This window comes from Adelges cooleyi, unplaced genomic scaffold (assembly GCF_023614345.1).
Source record: "Adelges cooleyi isolate 19-005CV unplaced genomic scaffold, UGA_ACOO_1.1 ACOO_flye_CR_arks_rails_tigmint_CR_PRNA_23, whole genome shotgun sequence".
Classification (NCBI taxonomy): domain Eukaryota; kingdom Metazoa; phylum Arthropoda; class Insecta; order Hemiptera; family Adelgidae; genus Adelges; species Adelges cooleyi.
Window position 1 is genome coordinate 12,171,611 of NW_026095893.1, and position 12,715 is coordinate 12,184,325.

A 12,715-nucleotide genomic window follows, 5' to 3' on the forward strand; every position below is an offset into this window, starting at 1 on the left:
ATACGAGTACAATAAATTAGAATATCTTAGAAATTTGAATATTTGTTAAAATGTACACTGAACATAATAAGTTGTTATGATAGAAAACATATTATTATCATTCAGCGGCGAATCAGGCAACATTTGCTGATAAACATAAATTAGAGATTAATGCATTGCTTACGTAAGCTGGCTTATTTTTTTAGCTAATTAACTTTATTAAAGCATTAGTACTTTAGCATTTACTGTTTAGTGTGTGTTATGTGTATGTGTATGATGGCGCTGTGGTAATGGGTAATATATTAAAATAATGAGTATTTGTTAGCATTTAAATAAGCACGTTTATCACAGTATTGCTAAATAACTGCCTAATAAGAAGTCGGAAACATATTATATTCAAACAACTAATATAATTAATGTATTATATTTTTAAACTATCACCAACTACCAAGAATAAACAAACGTCGTTCTATAATATGTATATTATAGTTATAATATTCAAAATCCTTATTCGTTATTGTTCTAGAATAAAGTATTGAAGTTTATATTATAATAAACAAGACTTATTTGATTCGTCAGTTATGCAGTTTCAATGTTATTCATATACCATAGTATATTTTGTTGCCTCTATTTTTATTATAGTAGTGTCACTATGTGAGCATCCTCGTCGCTCGAAACCTATATACTATAAATATTTAAAAATAACTAATTATAATAAAATGTGATCTTTACTATCGTTTATCATTATAGTATTAATCCTAAAATATTCTTATTGACATTCTTAAAAAGTTAATAATTTTTATAATAATCAATATTCTATTCATGCCGAAAAAAAACTTAATTTTATGATTAATTGATAGTAAGATTTATAGATTAATTTCAAGATTATCCTTTTTAGAAATTAATCACGTTTTGAACATTTTAGCTTTTAGTTTGAAAGTATTAGGCTTAAAATGATGTTATGTGTTTATTTATATGAGTCTGTACTAGGAATATCATTTTTTTTTTACTAGACCATGTACTAGACCATCTGTTTTGTTTATTAATTAAAATTATATTGTTAGCTTTTTTGCAAAATTGAAAGTATCCTTTTGAACAAAACTACTGAATAGTTTAGCATTGTTTAACCTATTGATCCTAATGTTATTATCAGGAAAAATTATCTAAGCGACTGAGTTTTGATGAGTATTTATATAGTTATTTCTGCATATCATAGGTCAACAAATGTTTACTTTTTATTTGTTACCATAGAAATTAAACCTGTTGTAGGACATATAATTTAGTGTACTGGAAAAACTAATAATTTCAGGTTGGCTCTTTTTCTCGAGATATGACTTACATAGATTACTTTATAGTGGATTTAACCGTCCATCAGCCAAATTCAGATTTTTCTATTGAACAAGTATTTCTATACTTATTTAATTAATTTGTGTTTACTTGGGTAATTTTTGGATTTTAGCTAATTGTAATATGATCCTATAACGCACATAGTTCATAGTTGGCGATTATTATACCTAATTAACCACCAAACCATTAGAATGATGTTGTATCAATAAAATATCTCAACTATGTAGTTTTTCTTTTCTGAAAAAACTGGTTAGGTCAATTTTTCCAAAGTTTTGTACATTTTTTTTATATTACACTTTTTTATTAGACAAAACTCATTGGCAAATTCTAAAGTAAAAATTTAAATCTATTAAAACTAACGTTACAAACAAAACCTTTAATTGGCTCTTTAATGACAACACGATTTTTTAAATTTGAATACAGTATTAAAACATTTTTCAAAATTCTCTGAGGTTCTGTTGGGAGTCAGAATCAACTTATGGATATTTTTCAAGCAAGATTAACTTTCAATAATATAGAACACGTTTAAATCAATCAAAGTAGACACAGCGAATTATTATACATCTTTATGTAAACCATATATTTTATGTTTTATTACAACATTTTTAAAAAAATAGAGGGGTGACCAACAATTCCTCCTCATTGGTTTTGTAAGAAAAAAGGTTCTAACAATCATAATTTCATTATGATAAAAACAATCTACTTTAATTTTAAAGGGAAAAGTGTAATAATCTAATAATTTCGTGTGAATATAGTTTTTCTTTTTAAAAACACAAGTAACGAGTTACCTATAACGAGTTTCAGGGTTAAAATACATGCTATATATACTATTATTGCTGGTGTATCAAATTGATGCTTTCCTATAGATGATAGATCTTATCGTTAAAACTGATTATAAATATGCTCGTTAAAAAAAGTGTAATTGCATTTCATTGCACCGGGTATCAAAGTAGCGATTCTTAAATGAAGCATACTCATTTATTCATTTATAATTAATATGTTTTTTGTTATAAATGTTTATTTTTAAGGTCTCACATTGTACTTTATAATATAATAGTTTAATAATTTGTTTTGCGTTAATATAACAACTAAAACTTTTTATTTTATATAAACTCAAAACCTTCAAATTTGAGACCAGACACTTTGGTTTCTGGATAAAGAATTTTTCCGTCGATCGTAAACACCGTTATAAATGTTCCCGTAGTCTCTCCTACTTCTTCAGTTTTAATCGCAACAATTACAGAATCATTTGTATTCGGGATGAACTTAAAACTGGCGTAACCGTGAGTGGGCACTATTTCACCGACTCGTACAACCTAAAATAAAATAAATAACATTTTTTTTTTTTTTAATATAGAATTCATCGTTTTGACACAGCTAAACATAAATAATTTCGCATATCATAATGCGAATTATAATGGGACAACTGTTTCAATACACTAGAAAAAAGTAAATGAAAAAGGTTCTGGAATTTAGACACTTCAAAACATCTGAAAAATGTCAGGCAAGTTTTTATTTTCCCGACATAGAGTGTGAAAATGGTGAAAAGGCTTAAAAAAGTTTAAAAGGTCTAAATCCCCAACGCCCTGTATATGTGTAATAATACAAAACCTAATACATTATAATAAAAAAAAAAGGATTGTCTATAATTTGTTAACTGTTATTAAAAATTCATTAGTTGTTGATTACTTATGTTCTACAGGACCAAAACATTAATTGAGAAAAAACTACATATTTTAATATATGTATCATATTTTGATTAGGTTTTAGCTAATACTATCAAGTACCTTAATGTCGCTGAAGTTTGGCGAGGCGGATAGCAAGACGTTGGTGGCTTTTCTTTCATCTGCACTGAAATCGTATTTGTCTGTGGACGCTTTTCTAGGTAAAAAGAAAAATCGGCCGTGTACATTACTCCACACACACGATTCGTGAGTCATGTATCCCGGGAAGTGAATTCCAAAGGCTGCGCGCAGCTTAATGAAGTTTTGTGTCCAATTTACGTGCTTAACACCTCCGTCGACGGTGATGACCTTTATCCACATGTTAGCCTGACTTGTGACTTTCAACCCATCCTTGCTCACCAACTCTTTACCGTGTGTTCCCACGTAGAGATTTTTTCCTTTCACTGTTGCCCATTCGTTTTTAAAAGCTATAAAGAATAATAAAACATTTACATTTTCATAAAAAATGTACCCGACTTACACAAAAATAAGCAAACGCAAAAAAAGAACAAATCTGTAAGTACTTTTTGTATTACGTCCGTCGCCTTCGGTGACCACCACCCAAGGAATCAACGAGTTTTCGTTCAAAACTTCATAGATTATGCCTGTTTTGTCGTCGATGGTCAACAGTTTACCGTTGTACGTTACTAACTCGGACAACTCCATTCCTCGGTCTTTTATGGCCATGTTCGATTTGTATTTTTCGCCGTCACCATTGTCCCACGTGATACTAACGTTTTGACTTTTAGGATTGTATTTCAGATACCCTTTTTTTAGGTAACTTATCCACGTGAGTTCTTCCTTGGAACTCTTCGAATCTGCATCTAGATCACTGATAATAGCCATGCGGTACTTTATAGTACCGTCGGCCTCATTAACAGGATTTGTTAGAGGATACCTTTCGTCTATAGGTTCTTCTACTAGATTACATGCCGCATTTGGATTATCTGCCGGTGCGCTGAGAACTGTGTGGCTGGCAATAACTGCCAAAAGCAACAAGCTTAAGGCTTGGTAAAACTAAAAAAACAAAAATGTATTTTTTTATAGAAATTATAGTAAGAAAACATGAAGGGAATATTACAAATAATTTTATACTCCATGTAATAATTTCTGTGATTTCAGACAAAGAGAATTACTTACAAAGTTAATTTTTTAACTTAACCTTTCGTGGTTTAGCATGACTTAAAAATAATAATTGGGATAAAAAAAATCTTGAATACTAATATATATATTACAAACACTTTTTCTTGGAAATCTAAACCGGCTAGGTTTAAACTTTTGTAGGGATATTTAATAGTAAAAAAGAACATATTTATTTATTTTTATACTCTGCATTCTAATAATTAAAACCTTAAATATATTGCGATGCCGTTTTTAAGGGAATGTATTTTGTTTTTGTGGTATTATATTTACACTAATTATAATATAGAAGCTTATTGTTAATATTAAAAATTGTGTTTTAACCCAATAGAAAAAAAAAATTAAATAAATGTATCAGTTACTTACCATCGGATATTTTTCAAGATTTTAATGAAGACCACACCGACGACCAAAATGAAACTAGTCATACACAATTTATGAACTAGCTTTATATAAAATTATAATCTCCGTGTAAATTCGTTTATTGTGGTAATTCTAAAAGTGTTATTGATAAGAAATTGTAAATCGTTGTTTTTAACTTCATTAATAATAATATTCTATTTGAAATATTATGTTTTACCGCTTTCATCGTATTTTAATGTGAACTTTTATCGATGGTAGGGTCATACAAAAAAAAAAAAAAAAGTGTTTACTAATATTGCATAGAACTGTTAATTAAACAAATGGGTTCATTCAAATTTCACTCAGGTTACATGCATTTCATTAAAAATAATCTGAATTTATCAGACCCACATATTAGGTATAATCTGAAGAAATTATTCGTCGTTAGTGAACATTTTCAAAAAATGTTGATAGCTGGTTTTGAAACTAGATGCCTCATTTTAGCTACCTATTTTTTAAAGCGCATTTTGTGTGCATCTCCAAAAATAAGAATATCAATTTGACCTTTACTAATACATAATTTTGTTTTGTATTTTATACTATTCATTTTATCAAGTCAGGTAATCGATTTCGACGTTTTTTTAAATTCAAAGGAGTAAACAGTTATATTTAACTTGAATACATTTATCAAGCATGCCTGTGTATTGTCATTTGTAGAATATTAATTTTGTACTGATTTCAAGATTAAAAATTAAAAAACATCTTATTTTTAGTTGACTTTATAATTTATTATATTAATTTTCTTGTACAATTTGTATTGTATAATACTATTTTGACCAACATTTTAAATTAATGACTATATTAATAGTAAAATAAGTTTATCTTTAATTCCATATTTGGATAATCTCTGCTGTACAATTGCTTGATGTTTTTTTTTAAACCTAATATTTATTAAGCATTACTTCCTTATACTCTTACCTTACGTACAAAATACAACAGCATACCTACTAGTTAGTGACTCATTTTTGTCAACAGTAATTTGTATGACTATTGAAGCTGTTTAACAACATGCTTAACGAGAAATATGATGACGCCTTGTAGAGTTTTCGGATTTTGCTTATTTTTTTCATTCAGAAACGCATTTTTTTAAAATAAACATAACATGAATTATCAAAAAGTTATATCAGTGGTTCAAATATAAGTATATGGTATTTATATGTAATTATTTTTTAAATTAAAATTTTAATTTCTTTCTGATACAAAACTATTACAATAGCTTATTATATGATTAAATACATGTTTAACAAAGTTAAACTAGGTGAAGTCTTGAGGAAAAAACAAATTTTGGCGGAAAGTCAAATTCAATTAGGTATGTGATTTTTTCTTTTTTTTAATAGCCTAGAAGACATTTTAACCGCTAAACCAATTCCTTTATACTCATTATAAATAGATCAGAAAAATCAAAACTTAAAATATATTAGGAATAACCAAGATAAAAACAGGGTAAAAGTGTTGGATAGTTTACAAAGTATTGCAAAATTAAACTGAAAAAGTTAATAATTAAAAACATTTAATTAAGCATGCATTTTTATGATTTACAATTATTCATTTATATATACATAATCATTATATTGTATAATATATACTAAGAGTCAAGAGTTGTTAAAATCAGTTTTATCAAGTATTCATTTAAAATACTACTATTTTTGTAAGCATTTGCAATATATTTGTTTATAGACTGTAGTTAGGTTGTATGGTTTTTTATTACAAATCCTATTATGGCTACATTTTTCAATTAATCTGCCCATCAATTTTCCCAGGTCATATAGGGAGACAATAAATGTCCAGTTGGAATAACTTAATTTATAGTTACCCTAACTAAATGTATAATTGCTTTAACTAAAAATGTATTTGGGTCTACTATTAATTTAGTTATACCAACTAGAAATTTATTGTGTATTTAACCATAATTTTAGTTGGACCAAATATGTATTTTTTTTAGTGTAAAAACGTGTTCCTTTATAATTAAGTATTCCAGAGAAACATCAAGATTTCATAACGCCTTTGACATTTTATTTGTTTTAGCTCTTAATTATGATAATGTTATTTATTTTATCACTATTTTTATGAAAGACAATTATTTTTGATTGGATGTAACAATTATACTTAACTTGTTTTATTAAAAATCGAATGTTTGTTTACCAAAAACAATACGAGCATAAAGAGATATATTTATAAAAAAATGATTGTTTTAAATTATTTTTATTTTTAATACTCTTGAAAGTGACACAAATCACATGAATATAAGTTGATTTACGTATTAATTCATTGAAAACATTTCTCCGATTCATTAAATATATCGACTTATAACTTTAACTTGAGTCCTGAGAGATATTTAATATCTGCGAGTAGAGGCTTTCATTAATTACTTAAGATCAAACGCGAATCGACGTCTTTTAAACTAAAATACCGACAATATTTGAGTTCGAAATTAATATAATATAAAGAGCAATATCTGACCCATCGCTAACGAAACCTCAAATTTTCGAAATGATTTATTGGTAAACGTACGAACGCAAGCAATATTTATATGTTTATATTTACTTGTTATGATTTAAAAGCAAAACTATCTTAATAATATTGTATCATGATGTTTACAAAGAAAGAACTTTTAATGGAGCCCTTTTGCTGCATACTCTCGGCTGCTGCTACCGTCTGGGATGACGAGATTAATGGACTGACTAATTTGTGTGTCTCGATTTTACCCCACGACGCGGCGGAATACAGCGATTACATTATAGGTCTAGTGGAATCCTCTTTACGATCGCCGCTTTCCTTATGGGTCCATGTAATAATGCGGTCGTGAGTGCAGAACCGGCGCGTGACGACTTAATTCATTTGACCCTCCAGACGAGTACCCAAAGGTTCACTTCAAAATATTGTAATTTAATTGAAACTGCATCAAATACCTTTAAACGTAAGTATTTTCGATGATATTAGCTTCGATTCTGAGCTATGGTGGTATTGTTTTGGAAACGATGTATGCGGACTCATAGTATTTTTAAACCGAAGATTTCTTCATATAGCAGGTCTATATGAAGTAACTGAAAATTACTTTGATGGCCCAAAAATTTCAAAAGTTCACCACTCCCCTTCAAAATCGAGAAAACACTCAACAAATTGATATATTTTAGCTAAAAATTGCTGCGCTCTATAACTTTTTGAAAAAAGTAAAATAAGTTTTACTAAATTTGTATGGAGTATTCTTTATAAATATCATTATTAATATGGATTGACAAACAAAATAATTTTTAAAACCCTTTACCTCAGAAAACTTTCTTTATTTCGCTTTCTTATAGGTGTAGTTATGGTCTGAAAATTTTACTGAAGGTAGATCCCATTTTTTTTTTTATGGAAAAACCAAAAAAATCCAGGCAATTAAGGCCAGAGTAAAGTGGGGAAGAAGCATACTAGTGGGGAAGGATCACAGGTCTTCAGGTATTATTATACCTGAATATAATAAAATGACTTTCAAATAAACGCTTTGATGCAAATCTATAGATAGTAGAATTACAACAATCGATAAAAAGCACTGTAGCCATTTTTTTTTTTTTTTTAATGTGCTATTATTAAACAACATTACAGCACAACAATTATACAACTATATACAATAAATAATAATATTACAATTTATATGATTTAAAAACAAAAACACAATTAAATAGAAAAACCAGCTTTAGAAAGGAATGATATTAGGAACGGTAGGACAACGGGAGTTTAAAAGTAGAGAGGGACAAGGGAAGAATAGCCGAGAGCACTGAGATTGAAATGTAAACTTTTTCCAACCCGTTTTTATAATAATTGTTTTTAATTAAAACTAAATTTTGTTGCTTTATATTAATAATCGTTTTTACCATTACCTGTTTACTACAACGATAATAAATTGAAAAATTATTTTTATTTATGTTTGTACTGTATGGATTCGAATGCAGAACTTCTTCTACTGACCTTTTTAGATTTTGATAGCAATTGAGGTCATATATAAATATATTAAGGAAACCTATTAGTCTCCTAGAAATATACATTTTAATTAGAGAAGATCGAGATTTACAAAATACATAATGTTGAACTAATAATTATATTTAGTAGGAATAATTATACTGTTTCTTCAGCTTCGATGTAGTTGAGTAATCAACTGCTATTTAAAAAATATTTGTATTATGTTATCGATTGCGTGGTCTCTACTTGATCTTTTGAACCTTCAATAGTTCTTGTCAATGATCCCGTGACTTCTACATCCATCAGCTCTTGTAGTTTCTTGTTTGTCTAATTCCCTAATAAAAAAATAAATAATATTTAGTAATACCAAAGTCTTATTCTAACGTTTTCTATGCATAAGGTGAATTTATGTGCTCACCATAATAAATTATTTTCTATTCACAGATCTTAACTACAACTTATTTATTTATACTTTATGGAACAAGTTACATAACTGATGAAAATACAATATTATTGAGCGTAAGGCAAATCGTTTGTTAGTGTATCTGAAACATTAGGACTTTGTTGTAATGTTTAAAAGATTTTTCTTTTTTAATTGCATTTAGTAAACTATCTACCCATGTTGACTAATAGGACTAAGACGTGCTGTTAAAAATAAATGGGGCACTTAATTTCGGTTTAGATGTGTATACTTAAGTTCGGGGTACCATTGGACGCGGCAACGGTGGATTTCGATATGATACAGTTCGGGGACGAGCCAAGGCACGTGACCTAACCGTGAATTATGTATAGTAGTACGTGCTCATTGATGGAATGAAAAAATGAGACAGTAATCCCCGTCTTACCCGATAATTAAGAAAATAAACGGAAACACACCTTCTCCCACCCTCTCGCATAGAGAGTGCCTTCCGTCCACTTAAATGTTAAAATCTCTCAGTAAAAACAAAACGGGCAAAAAACCACCATCCCGCGCTCCTATTTTTTTTATTCTTTACGCTCACTTCTTCGGTCCCGATATTCTCATTTTTGCCCTGTGTACTTATTTTTCTTTATTTTTAATCCCGGCTCTTAATTTGCGACGTCGATGTTGCGTTGTTACTGCCGTGCTTTTCGGGAGCGCAAAAAAAAAACATCAGAAATCCCTGGGTTGATGAGACCCTATTTTAATCACGTTCTTCCCCTCCGCCGGCATCGTTAATTGACCGGACGCATTTTTCCCTTTCTTTACATTTCGTAATCTCAGCTATTTCAAAATACACACAGCGCCAGTTTACACGGATACTTTTTTTTCTGCCCTTCTCTCATTCAACCCCTCCGTCATGTCCCCTCCCCGACACGCCACCCGAACGGCCGCAACATTTTTTATTTCTTTCTAATCCGTAATGGCACCCGTTTTCGCTCGGGGATTATGATGCGACCGAGGAAATTGCTTTCTTTCGAATAATAAATTAAAATGATAATACAGAGCAAAAATTACAATGCATATTAAACGGTCTGCGTCTCATATTTTTCTGATGATTATTAAGAAAACGTCCGAGTCCAATTCAATGATCATGTTTTCCATAATCACGAAATGTTACGTTCTCGCCAAAAAATATACGTGTCTCTACTTCAATTATAATAGAGTATAGTGGATGTATTCTTCTAACTCTATTTACTGACATAAAACACATGGACAAAAAAAAACACCATCAAATATTTTCCTTCTTAATATAATTAATTACCATAGTCCATAATGGTTCTAATAATGTAGTAAATACGCGACAACTGGCAAATGAATATAACGGACATTTTCCACTATTTTTCTGTTCCAAGTTACATAGAATCACATACACATTAAAGCAAAGCAAATTTTTATATTTTTTTAATGTAATAAAAGTTGTTTAACTTTTTCTAAACTTTAAATGGGCAAAAAAGTATTTAAAAAAAAATTCACGAAATTGTTTGCTTTGATGCGACAGCTGAGAAGGTACTTTTAAATTAAAATTGAATAGTTTGCTGTCTGCAATTGTCTTCAATTATTAGTTTTCGTGATAAATGTTTTTTCCACATCGACTCTCCTGTTAAGCCATTTCTTGTCACCAAAATGGCATATTACTCATAGGAAAAATTATAAAGTTTAAAAAAATACCTTGAACATTATACGATAAAAATAAATTGGCATAATCGAAATTTATTAAAACCACTTTTTTTAAATATTGCCTAAATGAGTCTCTTAGTAAAAAGCTTATGGCTTTGCCCCTTAATGTTAATTAAGTTTTTTTTTTAATTTATAATAATAAAATACTTTTTTTAGATATTGTTATATAATGACATGCAAAACATTTGTCCATACAAATTTCAACATTTCTCATAAAACATAACCCCACATTAGATAAGTAAGTTTAATTGCTAAGACAAAGACTTTTTTAAATTTCCCATTGTAATCAGTGGCGAAGCATCATAGGAGACAAAGAGACAATGTCTACCCACTTATAATACGGACAAAAATTTGGTTTTATTTTATGTGTATAAAAATGTTTTAACCAATTTTAATATTATAAATTTAACGTTCCAGTTTAATTTTTAATTTTGTACACATTATATTATTAATAAATTAATGGGTACGAACAATGCTATTTATTAAGGGGCAAAAGATAGGCAATATTTGATAAAAATTGACCTAGTAGCCATTTTTAATATACCGACTAATTTTAAGGTGAAAAGATATTAGGTTTTTCTATTAATAATACTTTTAAAGTTATTTTTTCTTCAAGTTATGGCGAAAGTTTGATCAAAATTGACTTTCGTAGAAGTAATTTTCTGGCGTATCTATTGAACGGGTTTCACTTTTTTTTTTCTCATGTAAAACTTACTATTTTTTCTATGGGGGCTAAAAGGCCGATTTTTAAATTAAATTATTAGAAAATGAGATTTATTAAAAAAGTAAAAATATAAACGGTTATACAGTGTTTTTGAAAATAAAAATTAAAAATCGGTCTTTTAGCCCTCATAGAAAAGATGTTAATTAATATAAAAAAAACAAATATTGTTGAAATCGGTTTGGTAGATACTTCTCAGAAAGTGACATTGCGTTTGAGTCTTTATTTGTAAAAATGTTTAAGCTTTCCGTTCTCCTTAAAAAGGTTTTTGTTTTTCTAAAATACGAGTAAGGTTAAATCATTGTCATTAATAGATCATAAGGTATTTTTTTAAATTATAATTTGATGTATGAGACATCCTAGCTTATTTAACGTTTGGAAATAAACATTTAAAAAAAATCTAAGAGATAACATTTAGTAATTTAAAAAATAAGAACAAATTATTAATACAAAAATGTTTAACATATCTTCCTAAAGAGTTAAAAAGAATTTTTATATCTTTAGAAATACATCATAATATTTTTTAACCAAACGTTTAACACGCAAGATGATCGATTATAAATGTTCAGCGTTATACTAAAGCTTTATGATCATTTCTCACTTTTCTAGACAGTAAAAATCCCTGTCTGTGTTTTTTTATAAGCTCTTTTCTCCCCTTATTCCTTTTCGAAGGGAAGGATGTAACCACCAGCAACAGGAATCGGGACTCCGCCTATGACGCCTGTTTGTGTGGCTCTCCAGGTGATTGGGCGGCGTCTGTGTATACTTAGTTGCCACCCGGCGCCTGTCAACCGGATTTACAACTTATCCCAAAGTGGTATTTTTATTTTTTATAATATGCATAGGTAGTAATGATATTTAATAACTTATCAAACGAATACCGCTAATAAAAATAGTCTTTTAAATTATAATGTTGTATACATTCTTATTATTTGTACAACACAACATCGGCGTAAGCTGCATCGATGAAAATTAAAAAGGCACAAATATTACGTTATACTAAATGTTTTGTATACACAAATAAAAATCTCAACTCGCTTTAACATTTATCATAATTTAATAATATAATACATTATTTAAGTACGTGATTTACTTAATTGTATAAAAAAAATTTGGTTTTCTAAGAAGAGAGAATTCTTTACATTTATCCTAGTTCCAGAAGTTTTTTAACAACAAACTAGATGTAATCTGTAACATAACCTAATTAGTAATCTATTTACAACGCGTTAATATTTATTGTGATAGTTATAACTGTTGGTATTATCATTATATAGCGGGGATGTAACTTGGTACCTGTAACCAAAAATAATCAACTGTTTCGAT

The 12,715-nt window shown here is 28.8% G+C and overlaps 2 protein-coding genes across 2 annotated transcripts in view; one reads left to right on the forward strand and one right to left on the reverse strand.

Annotated features, from left to right (window-relative positions):
* Positions 1 to 12,715, forward strand: part of LOC126835664 (phosphatidate phosphatase LPIN3) — a 207,466-nt gene that overhangs the window by 33,026 nt on the left and 161,725 nt on the right. The window lies entirely within an intron of this gene.
* Positions 2,325 to 4,592, reverse strand: LOC126835676 (soluble calcium-activated nucleotidase 1-like). The gene is made up of 4 exons (XM_050568417.1): positions 4,557 to 4,592; positions 3,575 to 4,067; positions 3,114 to 3,478; positions 2,325 to 2,642 (listed from the first exon to the last, which is right to left on the reverse strand). The coding sequence occupies exons 1-4, from the start codon at positions 4,557 to 4,559 to the stop codon at positions 2,430 to 2,432; spliced, it is 1,074 nt and encodes a 357-aa protein (XP_050424374.1). The 5' UTR covers positions 4,560 to 4,592; the 3' UTR covers positions 2,325 to 2,429.

Excerpts from the sequence above, each read along its gene's own strand:
- LOC126835676 (XM_050568417.1), bottom strand. Across the intron at positions 3,479-3,574 it reads CGACGGACGTAATACAAAAA|CTTTTAAAAACGAATGGGCA; the intron begins GTACTTACAGAT and ends TATTCTTTATAG. Across the intron at positions 2,643-3,113 it reads CAAACTTCAGCGACATTAAG|GTTGTACGAGTCGGTGAAAT; the intron begins GTACTTGATAGT and ends ATTTTATTTTAG.